This window comes from Sus scrofa, chromosome 15 (genome assembly GCF_054392235.1).
Source record: "Sus scrofa isolate SSC_HxYL_T2T_F1_AM1 chromosome 15, Sscrofa_HxYL_maternal_Yorkshire_Landrace_v2.0, whole genome shotgun sequence".
NCBI lineage: Eukaryota > Metazoa > Chordata > Mammalia > Artiodactyla > Suidae > Sus > Sus scrofa.
The window spans coordinates 152,264,627-152,278,851 of NC_139397.1; the positions used below are offsets into that span (position 1 = coordinate 152,264,627).

General features: G+C 56.4%; 1 protein-coding gene across 14 annotated transcripts in view; it reads left to right on the forward strand.

The window, feature by feature from the left end:
- Positions 1-4,920: 4,920 nt before the first annotated feature.
- ASB1 (ankyrin repeat and SOCS box containing 1) overlaps positions 4,921-14,225 on the forward strand; it is a 77,003-nt gene continuing 67,698 nt past the window's right edge. For 10 of the 14 annotated variants that reach the window (XR_014829186.1, XR_014829185.1, XR_014829182.1 and 7 more), the window contains exons 1-3: positions 4,921-5,028; positions 7,924-8,065; positions 10,039-10,341. Coding sequence is in view for 7 of the 14 variants with exons in the window: in XM_003359698.6 (XP_003359746.3) it covers positions 4,989-5,028; positions 7,924-8,065; positions 10,039-10,341 (485 nt within the window). In the remaining 7 variants the exon portion in view is untranslated. Of the gene's footprint in view, positions 5,029-7,923; positions 8,066-10,038; positions 10,342-12,794; positions 12,901-14,225 lie in introns of all 14 variants that reach the window. The other 4 variants (XM_084998868.1, XM_084998869.1, XM_084998867.1 and 1 more) reach the window with 2 other exon arrangements.

Here is a 14,225-nt window from a genome sequence, read left to right on the forward strand (position 1 = left end):
TTACAAAGTAAGGTCCCATTCGCAGGTTCTGGGGCTCAGGAGGTGGGTTTGTCTTTGCGGGAACAACTATTCACCCCACTCTCTGGACCACGGGCTCCCTGGGCTGTGTCCCCTTTGCCTTGCTCTGCGCCAGGCTTGGTGCCCCGCCCGGGTGGCTGTCACTTGTGGCCCGTGAATGACTCAAGCTGGTTGGTCAATATCAGGTCCTGGACGAGCGCCCGTGAGGGAATCAGAAGATCGGTCTGAGCAGAGGCAGCTTTCGAGGAAGCGCGTGTCTGCCAGGAGAGAGATAACGGCCCCTCCCGTGGCCACGAGCGAGGGCGAGAAGAGATTGGGGCCCGGGATGCGCGGGTGGAGGCGGGGAGCCCAGGTGCCCAGCAGGTTGGGTGGGGGCTGGGGGAGCTGGGGGGCAGCCCCCTGGCCGAGCCTATGGACGGGGCACCCGTGTGTGCAGACACCGGATTCTAGGAGGGGCCCTGGGGGCTGCAGGAGGAAGGAGGTTGGAGTCTGTGTGTCAAGGGCCAGATGCCCAGCGAAGCAGCCTTAGTAGTTCTGGGGGTGTGAGCAGCTTGTCAGACCCAGTGACAGAGCCCGACTTGCAGGGCAGAAAATGAACCTGCTGGGCCGAAGGGAGGGCGGGAGGTTGAGTCAGGGCGGCGGGAGCAACCCTGAGGGCTGGGGAGGGTCCCAGTTTGCTCTGGTTTTAAAACTGGGGTCCTGTGTGCTGGAACCCCCAGAGCCTGGGGTGACCTGGGATGGCCGGCTGGGGTGGGAAAGTCATTCTCCAAGAAGCTGCCACTTCTGCATGAGCCACTGCTCCTTGGGGACACGGGTTCAGGCTTCTCCCACCTTGGAAGCCTGGGGTAGAGAGGTCCCCGTCTCTGAGTCCTCGTGCCCCACCCGCAGGGACCAGGAGGAGGTGCAATGGGCAGGTGTCAGGGAACAGAGCGGGCTCTGGTCTCCTCGGGGCCATGGCTTCTCAGCACCCACAGAGGGGACAGAGAAGTGGGGACCACACTTAGGGCGCCCTGCTGAGGCCACACCACCCGCCCACCACCCTTCCCACCTGCCTTTTGGCGCCAAACCCAGGTGGAGGAGGAAGGCGACAGGGTTCAGGCACAGGCCTGGCCCCCGTCCAGCTTGTGGGCACGCCCTCAGCAACGCCGTGCTGTCCTGGGCATTGGCAACTGTGTGCTGATGCCCGTTATTGTTTTAAAAATGGGACTACGGCTGATTTAGAATGTTTCAGGTGTACAGCACAGTGATTCAATTACACACACACACACACACACACACACACACACACACACATCCTTTCTCAGATTCTTCTCCGTAACAGCTTATCACAGGCATTGACTATAGTTCCCTGTGCTGTAAGCGGGTCCTCCTGTTTGTCCTGATGCCCATTTCGCCCTGGGGCTCTCCTGGGAATTCTGTAGCTTTGCAATAACCAGTGTCATCAGCACCATGTTACAGGAGACAGAGGCCTGGAGGCGCTGCCCCCTGAGCTGGGCCCTGGGCTGGAAGGACACGGCTCCCAGGCTGCTGATGCCAGACCCCGCTCCCTGTCGGAGGACAGACACCTCCTCGCTGATGCCAGCTCCCCGATGGGGGCTGGAGAGGCCAGAAGCAGGATCTGGAGAGCAGGGCTGGGCAAGTGTTTCCAGGGCAGAGCCGAGAGTGAGGAGTGCCCTGGGTCATGGCTTTGCTTGGGTTAAACAAGAAGACTGCCTCGCTCCGTCCTTGAAGGCCAAGGGCAGGGAGATGGGGTGCTGGGGGGCAGAAGAGGGGCAGAGGAGATCTCCGCCAGGGGAGGGAGGACTTCAGCCCTGGAAGGAGGTGCCCCAAAAACGGTCCTAGAGGGTCTAGGACCAGAGCCCCGCAGGGTGGCCACCTGCTGCCCTGTCCCGGAGCTATGGGGGTTGAGCTGCCAGTGGTGCCCGCACCCCAGGGCTGGGGCAGGAGCTCTCACCACGTGCAGCTGTGGGGCTCAGGGTTCCAGCTGCTCCAACAGCTGCAGTTTCCAGAGGAGACCTGGGTTTCGTGCAGTGGGGCTGGTTAAGAGGAGGAGTCCTGGAGTTCCCTGGTGACCTAGTGGTTAAGGATCCAGCGTTGTCACTGCTATGGCTCGGGTTTGATCCCTGGCAGGGGAACTTCCTCTTGCCCTGGGTGTGGCTGAAAACGAAGCAAAACAAACCAAGGAGTCCTGGCCCCTTCCCCAACCTCCTCACCCAGAAAACTACTTTTAGGTGTTTTTTTGCTATAAAAATTAAGCTTAATGCATTCCGCTGCCTTTAGTCTGTCAGACATCTGATTATTTCCCTAGAATAAATGCTTAGAAGAAGACTTTCCAGTCAAGAATCAGGAACATTTTATGCCAAGCTCTCCCCCAAAAAGATGGGGCTAGACGCCAAATACGGATCTTTTGGGGATGCTGGCTGTCTTATTTTGGGAACACAGATGAGTAGCTGCTGTGAGGGCTGAGCTGTCAGATGGCATCTGGAGGTGAAGGGGGATTTGGAGTGGCAGGGAGGGATGGGGTGGGGAAAACCAGGGTGCTCCTAGGACGGGGATGGGGGCAAAGACAGCTCCCTACTCTGCCTGGGGTGGCACCGGCCCTTTGTCCATCCAAGTCCTGTGTGCCCAGAGCTGTGATGGCCTCGGCAAATTCCTTTCGGGAGTGGGTTATGGGATCTGAATGAATTCTGTCTGTTCTGTTCACGTGCATCCCTCTGTTGGTGGGTCTTTGGAGCTTAAAGGACCCTGGAAGGAAGGCGAGGCCTGAGGAGAGCAGCTGCAGGGCTGGACAGTCCTGAGTTTGAGTCCTGGCTGGGCCACTATGTGTCGTGGGCAGGGCACCAAGCCTCCCTGACCTCAGGGTCCTGGAAAGCAGGCTGAGGGTCAGTGCCACTTCTAGCAGCTGCGGGTGTTGGCGGGGGTGGGGGCCTCAGGATCCCCAGACAACATCAGAGCCAGGTGCAGGCAGGGGTGACACTCTGCCAAGGCCACCTGACCCCTTGACACAAATGCACGGAGGGGACGGGGGTGGTGCAGCTGACACTGGTGGGGATACAGGCTGTCAACCTGGCTTCATGAGAGTCACCTGGGAGCCGCAAAGATCCCGATGCCCAGGCCACACCCCACACTACTCTGGGATCTCTGGCGGGGTGGGCCCAGGCCTACTTACTTTATTTGATTTTTTATTTTATAATTGTGGTAAGACAATCAGCTTCACTATTTTAACCTTCAGTGTACAGTTCTGTACTAAATTCACTCCCACTGTTGTGCAACCAACCTGGAATTTTATCATCTTCCCAAACCGAAACTCTGGGCCCATTAAACCACCTCCCCCAACACCCCACCCCCAGCCCCTGGCACCACCATCCTACATTCCGTCTCTATGAATCTGATACTCTAGGAACCTCAGGTGCAGAATCAAAGAGTATTAGTCTTTTGGTGACTGGCTGCTTTCTCTTAGCATCCTGTCCTCAAGGTCGATGCATGTTGTACCCGGTGCCAGAATTTCCTTCCCTTTTAAGGCTGAGTAATATCCCACTGGGGGGATAGATCACGCGGTTACCCACCCATCGCTGATGGACACTTGGGTTGTTTCCAAGCTTCCAGGCAGGTGTTCTGCTGGAGGGCCAGAGGGCGGGGCGTGACCCAGGCTCCCAGGAGAGCAGCCCCTCCAGAATCTATCCTGGCCTTCCTGCCGGTGGTGCTCTCTGCTGTTATCAAGTCCAAACAGAGCTGCAGGAAGCTCCCTCCCACCAGCAAATGCCCCACAGGCCGGCAGCCCCTGTGGTGCCACCAGTGCATTTGAGCATTTCTGCTGTGGATGCCGGTCCTGTCTGTGGCTCCCCTCATTCCAGTCCCGGCCCGTTCTTACGACAAAGACAGGCCACCAGAGGGGCACTCTGACCTCACACTCAGCGGTCCGGGCTGGAGCTCCTGCTTGCCCATCTCTAAAACTTGGGGCCACCACTTTGCCTGCCCTGGCGCCCCCTCCCTGGAGCCCTCCTCCTTCTCCTGCAGAGGCCTTCTCTGTGCCTGGTGGGGAGCCTGGAAGCAGCCCAAGGAATCCCTGTTTACCATCCAAAACTTAACACACATTGTTCGACAATATTTTAATCATGGAACATGCAAGAAGTTATTCCTTTGATCACTAATTGATTTAACACTTTTGTGTCAGGCACTGGGCTATAATTTGTTAGACATGATTCCTGATTTCATGGAAGGAATTTTGGGGGAGAATTCGAACAATCCCACAGTAATACATGCCCAGCCGTGCGGGGCCTCTTCAACAGAGCCTGTTACAAGGAACAGAGCTGGCAGTCCCCGTGCCTTTGCGTCCACGCTCTTCCGGGGCTGCTCTTAGCCCACGTCTGGGCGCGCGGGGACACTCTCAAGCTGACCCATTGCTGTCTCGTGCAGGCCTCCTCTAGCCGGTACTCCCAGGGGACACCCCATCCGCCTGGCTCTGGTGGGATTCGAACCCAAGTCAAAGTCTCCCGCGGCCCCACCCGCAGCGCGCCTCCCGGCAGAAGACCACGCCTTTTTCGTGGGGGCGGGGACGGGTCCTACCAACCAGAGCTCTCAGGGGATGGCATGCAAATTAGGCTCCGCCCCCCACCGGGGACCTGTTTTCCCAGACTCCTTTACTGCTTCAGTGGAGAAACGCGGCCGTTGGGGAGTCCGACGGCGCGCGCCCCCGACAGCCCGCGCCCCCGAGCGCGCGCCCCGGCGCCGGCGCTCGTTCGTCCCGACGTGGGGAGGCGAGGCGGCAAGCGGAGGCCCCGGGGCCCGGCAAGAAGCTGCAGAAGCCCCTGAAGGAGGCGCGCGCCCGCCCGCCGGAAGCCGTGCCCCCGACGCGGCCCACCTGCCGCGGCCGCCGGAAGTGGTCGCGGCCGCGCTGCTTCCGGTCGCGGGGCGCCCTCGGGCCGGTCAGGGGGAGAGGCGGGCCGCGGACGGGCCGAAGGCCGGAGCCCATGGCGGAGGGCGGCGGGCGGGCCGGGCCGGGGCCCGCAGGTAACGTGCGCGCGGCCGTCGGGCCGTGGGGCGGCGGGGGTGCTGGGGCCGGGGAGCTGCGCCCGGGCTGGGCCCACGGAGCCGCGGTCGCCGCCGGAGCCCCGCTCCGCGGCTTCGCGAGAAGCGCCCGCGCGCCGGCTTCCTCTCCTGTGGAGCTTGCATGGTAACCGCCAGCCCGCTAGCCTCTAGGGTGTGATGGGACCCCGACTGTAAAGACAGGACGGGGGTCATCTTCCAGCGTGGAGCGCCCCGGGCAGGAAAGCCCCCGTCGGCCCCTCGGAGGGCGGTGCTTTTTCTCGGTGCTGTCGGCACCCCCGCCCCCCGCACGCATAGGCGAGGGACACAGCGATAATGCCACCCCCGGCGAGCTGTCAGTGACACAGCACGTCCGGGGCCTTTGCCCCCCCCCCCCCACGGCAGAGGAGGCAGCCCCGACACAGTTCGGTTTGGAGGCTAGAAAAGCTCACGCCCGTTACCCAAAATGGCCATCAGACCGAGGGGCTCCAGCTTGAAACAGTCCTACTGCGCAAAAGTGCATTTGCAGAGTAAGTGCGTTTGCCCGCGTGCAGGAGAGGCGCCCTCTTAACCTGCGGAGGGATCCTTCCTTTCCTGTTGGCCGAATTTGCCGCGTGCACCACATGCTCATGTGTGCTCTGCGCTTTACACGTACGTCTCTGTCTTTGGAGAGACACCCCTTCTAAGAGTTTATTGGCAGTACGCTAAGATGTTTATTCTTCTTAAATGCGCCGTAATTTAAGATACGGTGTTGGTTTGGAGAACGTTGGAGGCAGTGCTTTTCTACCCTACCTCCATCCTTTCATCCGTGCTATTGGCTGGACCCGGCTGGGGCTGGGGGTCCCCCAGTGAACAAAACTAAGCCAGATAAAGCCCCTTCCATCCTGGGCTTTGGCTGGTGTTGACTCTGACCCCAGGGACTGCCAGGACCGCAGGCTCTGGGACCTCATTTCCTGTGAGAGTGACGGGTGGTCTAGGAGGTGTTTGGTTGGAGGAGGAGGCCTGGCAGCTGTTTCCCAGTGTGGCAAAGAGCCTTGTGGAAGGGAGACTGGCTCTGTCCTTAACATCCGGGTGGTCCTGTTTTATTACTCAGTGTGTTGCAGGCCTGGAAGAAGAGGGGCCCCAGTGAAAGCCGAAGTGCTCTGTGGGGTATCTGTGTTGTCCTTAGAGGTCTGATCAGAAAAATGCAAACTTGAAGTTACTCTGGAGCTGGAGCTGGAGCTGGAGCTGGGGCGGAGGAGGCTGCATGGAGCCGGGCAGCGCGTGTCGAAAAGAGGCCAGCAAACGGAGGCCTAGAGGAGGGTTTAGCTCGAGCTTGTGGCTTCCGCTTACCTGCCAGGCTCCGTCTTAAACCTCTGAATCTTACTCCTCCTTTGCACTTGTTCGCTCTGCGGAGTGAAACTGGGGGGCTGCAGTGGAGGATGACCGTGGAAGGAGGGGTGCACGGTGGCCCGAGGGTCCTTGATGCCTGCCTGCAGGTCTGCTGCAGGGACCAGCTTGAGTGCCCCTTGCACCTTTGCCCACCTGCCTGTGGCCTTTGTGTCTGATGTCTGCCAACGAGCCATCAAACCCTGGAGTGTCAGGAAACTTACCCTTGTACACGGCAGGTACTCCAAAGAGATTCGATTTGAATATAAAAAGCAGCTGCTGCCTTGGAAGGAGGCCACCCGTGGAAGGACGTACTTCATTTCTTAAATTTTTTGTCTTTTTAGGGTCTCACCCTCGGTATATGGAGGTTCCCAGGCTAGGGGTCGAATTGGAGATACAGCTGCCGGCCTACACCACAGCCACGGCCACACGGGATCCTTAAGGCACTGAGCAAGGCCTGGGATCGAACCTGCATCCTCATGGATGCTAGTCAGATTCGTTTCCGCTGCGCCACAAAGGGAGCTCCAGGAAGGGGATACTTTAAACTGTGCCTGGCCACATGCCAGGACAGTGTGGCGTGGTGGGGACTTGAAGGCAGTCTGAGTTTGTGCTCTTAGCTCATGCCCCTGTCTGTGTTGTTAGGTTTACAAACTTAGTATCTGGAGGTCTTTTGGGCTCTAGTGTGAGGTGAAGAACTCAATTACAGTTGCCCTTGAGCTGTGCAGGGGGTAGGGCGCTGACCCTTGGCACAGGTGCAAGTCCCCGTGTAACTTTACAGTTGCCCTCCTTGGGTGTGGTTCTGCATCCAGGGATCCGACCAACTGTGGATTGCGTAGGACTGTGGTGTATATTTGGTGAAAAAAAAGTCCATGTGTAAGTGGACCCTGTAGTTCAGACCGTGTAATTCAAGAGCCAGCTGTTGGTATCTTATTGCACAGATGGGTTGACTACGGTCGATCCAGATATAACTTAGAGTCGGCTGGCCGTAGCTGGGGTTCCTGGGCATCTGCAGATTCAACCACCCACAGTGTTGGCGTATTTCCTGTTGAAATATCTGCGTGGACCTGCACTCACCCTCATGACCTCGTCACCTCCCGAAGGCCTGCCTCCCAAGGCCGTCACCCTGGGCTTAGGCCTCCAGCGTGTCGTTTGGCAGCCTGTTTGGGGGACACAGACATTCACTTTGCAGCAGCCGCTCGTTCCGTTCCTCACTGATTGGGATGCTCCTTTCTGACAGACGACAGTATTTATACCAGACGCTCTTCTAGGCCCTTGATGGTTTCATTGATTTTTTGGCCACCCCCTCCAGGCAGGCGGAAGTTCCCAGGCCTGGGATGGGGCCTGCGTCCGAGCTGCAACCAGAGCCACAGCATGACAAGGTGGGATCCTTAACCTGCCGAGCTACAGGGAACTCCAGGAATGCAGAGACCCCAGGTGTGGTGGGGGCGGGGGTAGGCTCGCGGCGGTGGCGGCCGTGTCCCTGAGCTGACAGGTGCCCTCTCTCCAGTGCAGGTCCTAATCTGAAGGAGTGGCTGAGGGAGCAGTTCTGTGACCACCCGCTGGAGCACTGCGAGGACACGCGGCTCCATGACGCGGCCTACGTGGGGGACCTCCAGACCCTCCGGACCCTGTTGCAGGAGGAGAGCTACCTGAGGTGAGCACGGTGGCCCTTGGGGCCGCCCGGGGCTGGGCCCTGGGGTCTGCAGGAAGCGACGGCCCGCTGTGAGGGCACGGCCGTCTCTGGTGTGCAGGGAGAGCCTGGTGCTTCCCTCTGTCAGAGGCCGGTGGACAGGAGGCCAGGAAAGCCGGTCAGACACATGGGTGATGGCCCGGCAGCAAGTGCGCCGAGACCCGGGTTCAAGTCCAGTTCTGTCATTGGCCCTTCTATCTTCCAGCCACTTCTGGTGGTCTCGGGGCATCAGCTTCCCAGATGTTATTACCCCCGATGGCAGCATCTTACCTCCTCAGCAGCGGCCCTGCTGCCGCGTGAGCCCCCTCTGGCTCTCGATCCTAAGCCGTGTGTTCTCCTGAATCGTTTCATTGGCACCTCCCCGGGGGCCCAGGCGCCTGACATCCCAAACCTGTCTGTCCTTCCTGATGGCTGCTTTGGCGGCTTCTCAGCCTGAGTCCGGAGCCTCTGGGGCCAGTGGCCTCATCGCCCAGGGCACACTGGGTGCCCCGTCTTGTTCCCGGGCCCGTGTGGAGAGCGCCCCGCCGATTGCCATCCTGCCACTTCCTCCAGACCCGCTCCAGCCCTTCGTGGCCTTGGTCTCGCTCTTACTTCTCTGCACGCGAGACCCCGGGCAGCACCGCGTCTTGCTGCGCTTGGTGGTGTCCTCTGATGCTCCGTGGGTCTAAGATGCGAGCACCAAGGAGACGTGAAACTCCCCGCAACCAGAAACTCCTTCAGGCGGTTCTGTGTTTCCCCTTCACAGCCAGGTGGCCGCCAGTTGAGAGGGTTTCGAGATGCCTGTGTGTTTATACTGAAACCTGTACCGCTTTTTGTGGGTGGTTCCCAAGAGAAGGATTTCTAGCAGTACAGGAACAGGTGTCTCTCTTCCTTCCCTTCTGAGTCCTAGCAGTATTTTTTATCCGAGCACATAATTTGTGTTACTAAAAAAAAAGTTCGGGAGTTCCCATTGTGGCTCAGTGATAAAGAGCCCAACTGGTATCCGTAAGGATGCGCGTTTGATCCCTGCCTCGCTCAGTAGGTTCAGGATCCGAGTTGCTGCGGCTGTGGTGTAGGTCGGCAGCTCCGATTCTACCCCTCGCCTGGGAACTTCCCTATGCCTCTGGTGTGGCCCTAAAAAAAGACCAAAAAAAAAAAAAAAAGTTCTAAACATCCTGAAAGGATGTTTTTCTGTTGCTGTGTGTTCCTTTGGCGATGCGTCCTTGGTGTGCTCCTCGGCCTCTGTGGCCAGTGGATGCTCGTTCGTGGCTGAAGGAGGAACCCTGGCGCCTGTGTGTTTCTGGACTCCTCACCTTTGTTCAGAGCTGCACCGGGAGTTTGAGGTGAAGCCCCCGAGCTGATTAGGTGGGCCCATGTGCTGCATGCCCATGACCTTCCTTGCCGGGGAGCCGAGCTCTGATTGTCACTTTCGGTGAGGGCTGAGTAAGGACAGCTTCCTTCTGTAGCTGTTGGCCAGGAGCGTAGCCCTGCAGACTGTCGTTGGTGCTGGGTCAGAGCTAGAGCGACTGCAGTGGTCCCCGGCCCAGCGGGGATGCCGAGGCCCAGAGAGTGGGCCCGGGCTCAGGCCTTCCCAGCGGGCAGCCGGGACCCAGGTGTCCCCAGGGGGCGCGCCGCCCTCCATCCCGCGCCGCCTCCCGAGGCAGAGCCTCTCCCCGGAGCAGAGGGCCTGGGGCTGCGGGGCTTGGCCTCAGGGCTCGCCAGCCTGCCTGTGCCTCGGCCCCCACCCGAGAGCCGGGCTCTTCCCCTGCGGCCTGTGTCTCCTGCAGGCCTGGACCGGCAGGCTGGGTGTCCCGAAGCATTTCCTGGAGCAGTGCACGCGCGCGCGGAAGTTTCAGGCAGGCAAAGGCCGTGGTGCTGCTCTCTCCTCGGGTCCCCGGTCCCCTGGGAGGAGGCAGGCAGCCCGCCCTCACCGCGGGGCCCCCTGTGCTCTCCCGTAGCCGCATCAATGAGAAGTCGGTCTGGTGCTGCGGCTGGCTGCCCTGCACGCCGCTGCGCATCGCCGCCACCGCGGGCCACGGCAACTGCGTGGACTTCCTCATCCGGAAGGGGGCCGAGGTGGACCTGGTGGACGTGAAGGGCCAGACCGCCCTGTACGTGGCCGTGGTGAACGGGCACCTGGAGAGCGCCCAGATCCTGCTGGAAGCCGGCGCCGACCCCAACGGGAGCCGGCACCACCGCAGCACCCCGGTCTACCACGCGTCTCGAGTGGGCAGGGCGGACATCCTGAAGGCCCTCATCAGGTCAGTAGCGCCTGGCGCCCAGGTCCCTGCGCCGCCCGCGGGGACGCGGCCGTGTGTGCGGGCTCCTGCGCCACGTCCTCCGCCCGTCTCCAGTTGCTCCTCGTCCCTCTCCCCCACGCCAGACGCCTTAGAGGATTTGACTGCTTGTTAGTCTTTGTAAAGAGCTGCTTCATCAGTCCTTGGTTTTCCGCTTCGTGATTAATTTCTGTGCTTATCTTTATTTTTCCCCATTTCCTTTATTTTATTATTTCCTTAACTGTTTGACTTGAGTCTTGCTCGTTTTTATCGTAATTAATAATGGCAACTTGCGAGGCTGCTGATTCACCTTAGCCCATAGCTTTCGCCATGTCTGCTAAGCTTTTCCCTCATTTTTCAAATAGGGGTAATTGATGTTGACTTCCTCTTTGTCCTCGTAGTCACGGAGAAAAAAGTTCTACTACAAACCTTTGTGAGCTTCTAATTTTATTGTGCGGGAAAGTATGGACCATGTCATTTCCATTTTGACTTTTTAAAAAAATCAAACTGCATTGTGGCAGATGCTTGTGGCAGAGTGCATGACCACAGGTCTTTCATTTGCATAGTCGGAGGTGGCAGCCTCAGTTATGTCATTTAGGGTCTCTCTCTCTCTCTCTCTGTCTTTTTTACATTTTTAACCTTTGGGTCTGTTCAGAATTCATAGAAGTCTGCTAGTCTCTAATCACTGTTGTGTGATGTATCAGTTTCTCCTGTGTTTCTAATGCTTTTGCTTATTATGCTAATTTGGCTCATAAAAGTTCTTGCCCTTTATCAAAACAAAAGGAAACCATTGAGGGCTCATTTATGTAGCATTCTGTTACTTTTAGTTTTAATCTTAGTGGGTTTAAGTAATTCTTTGTGTGCTCACTTTTACTACTTGATTGTCTGGGATTCTTTGTTTTTGAAACAATGAACGTTATCACCGGCGTCCCTGTCATGGCCCAGGGGTAAGGAACCCAACCAGTATCCCTGAGGATGCTGGTTCGATCCCTGGCCTCACTCAGTGGGTTAAGGATCTGGCGTTGCTGTGGCTGTGCTGTAGGCCAGCAGGTGCAGCCCTGATTCTGCCCCTACCCTGGAAACCTCCATGTGCCACAGGAGTGGCCCTGAAAAAAAAAAAAAAAAAAAAAGCAAAACCCTCCAAAGGACCCACATTATTGCCAGAGCTGATGTTAGGTCTGTTTCTATTATCTTTCAGTTTCTTTTTTTTCTTTTTTCTTCTTTTTTTTTTTTTTGCTATTTCTTGGGCCGCTCCCGCGGCATATGGAGGTTCCCAGGCTAGGGCTCGAATCGGAGCTGTAGTCTCCAGCCTACGCCAGAGCCACAGCAACGCAGGATCCGAGCCGTGTCTGCAACCTACACCACAGCTCACGGCAACGCCGGATCCTTAACCCACTGAGCAAGGGCAGGGACCGAACCCGCAACCTCATGGTTCCTAGTCGGATTCGTTAACCACTGCGCCACGACGGGAACTCCTATCTTTCTATTTCTTAACTACACCTTTATTTTATGTCTCTGTTCCATGTCTGTGTTTTCTTTGCTTTCCCATTCTGTTGCTTTAGATGGTTTATGGATATATTTTAATTGTACTAATGGTTACTTTTAAATATTTTGAAGCAGATTGCGTTGTCAGCCCTTTGTCTCCCGTGACGTGTTTCTACAAAGATGCCTTTCCCTTCCTTACTCTGGAGGCAGTTCCTTCAGTGGCTGAACTGAGTACCGTTTAGGTAGCTGGTTGTCAGAGTTGGAAGGATTCCGACCCTTGGTCCAGGCGGGTGCAGGGGATGTTCTCCAGTGCAGGGGCCCGGCATCCCCTTGCCTGGCGCAGAGCATGGTTTGTAAGTTAGGTACTGAGAATGCAATGTATTTATTGTATCAAAAGGTTTTATGTGTTACGTGTATAGAATTGGCTTTTGGAAAGACACATGAGGGTGATACGGTTGTTATATTAGAGGGTGATAAAAATTGGATGCTTTTTTTTTTCTCATTTTTAAGGATTTCTAGCCCAGTAATCCAAACCTTCTGAGTCCCATATCTTTGCATCTTGGAGAATGTCAGTCATTAATTTGGAAATGTTTTTCAGTAGGATCAGTCCATAAAATGTCATCTTAGTCCCAGAAATCCCACTGGGCATTTCAGTCAATTCAGATGCACAACTGCTCTGAATTAACTGCAGGCCTGACTTTCAGAAGTACGTATACAGACGCCCTTCTGGAGAAATTGTTATTAAGACATCTTGTTACCGCGCTGGAGCACGGGACATTATTTTTACAGTGAGGTGCCAAGAGCATATATTATTCTGTTCAAAAATTTTTCTGTATTCTAAATTACCAGGTGATTGGCTTTTGGAAAATGGGGTTAAGTCACTGAACGGATGATACAATCCAAATATAATTTAAACTCAACTCCTGCCTTTCCTTTGTCACTGTCCCTTGTAGGCAGGGCTGTCTTCTGTCACTGCTGTGGTTTGGTGTCCTTCTACAAGTAACCTCCAGTTCATTATTCTGACTTCCCTTGGTGTGTGTTGCTGGTTTTTCTTAAAAGGTAAGGGGTGGTATTTCTGTGTGCTCAGAGCTATATTGATTTGTGGAGTCGTCCTAGTGGTTCCTTGCCAGTGATATTAAAAGCACTGGGGGTATTTTGGAAGCAGTTCAGGATTAAAATGAACTGGATCCCATCCAGTGTATTTTTATGAGTGGAAGGGCTGTCTCTCCCGCTGCTCAGCTAATACCAGATGGTTGTATTATCCCAAATTACGAACGTTCGGGAAGACATGCACTAAGAATAAGGAAGGAAAAAACCCACCACGTGAAGTCCAGTTCTCTCAGTTGGTTGCTTGTGGGAAATGAAGGCATGTTTCTGCTTTGGTTCGCTGTGCACTTTGGAGCGTTTCTCTTGTTCCTAGAGCATCTTGGAGAACAGGTGACACTTGCCTTTGTAGTGTCTCATGATGCTGCCTGGCGCCCGCAGGGAAGCTGATTATCCTGTGAGCTCGTTGGTCTGTGTGCCCGTCCCTCCGCGGCTCTGAGCTGCTGACCGGCAGCGCTGTCAGTTCTAGGCGGCAGCTCCTTTGGATGCCTGGAACCGGGCTGAAGAGACAGATGCTAAGACGTGATCGCTGCCCTGAGCGTTTGGCCAGCTGTTTTTAGAAAGTGTGGGAAACGGTGCTTCGCGCTGCCCGGGGCCCTGCGTGTCAGGCCCCATGATTGCTTCCTGTGTCCTGCCACTTCCTCCCTGAGATGAAAGACGGGGCGACAGCGGTTGTGAGGCATCGCAGGACCGTCTAGGACAGTGGGCGCTCAAGCCAGCGGGCGCTGGGTGTCTGATGTAGCCTCTGATGGGAGCCAGGTAACAGGCCCTGGGCCCCCGTCCTGCAGAGGCGGGGCCGTGCTCTTCTCTCTCCATCCTGTCAGGGGGCACGTGGTTTCAGGGGGTCCCAGGACAGCTCATGTTCTCCTGACCTTTTGATTGAGGTGGTGTCCGCCACGTTTCCCCGAAAGCTCCTCTGTCTCCCTCTGTAGTTAACAAGTATTTTGTGGGTAGGGGCTTCGCAACCACGTACATATCCTATTCCTCATCCGATTTCTAATTTATGCACTTATTTATGTTAGGCTCATGGTTTCCTAGGCTCGTGGTTCTGGGCTTATATGTACTTGGCCTGATTCAGACCCAGAATTAGTTATTACTCCAAAGAGTCTTTTTTGGGGGGGTGTAGAATGGTGTTCAAAAACCAAGGTCTGGTAGTAAACCAACTATGAAGGAAAAAATAATCATTTTTAAAAAAACATAAAGAAACCCCTCAAGGTCTGGACCTTGGGAGTGTTTATTGCTCATGGGGTGTGGCTGTTTTCAGACCCCCTGCTGGACGA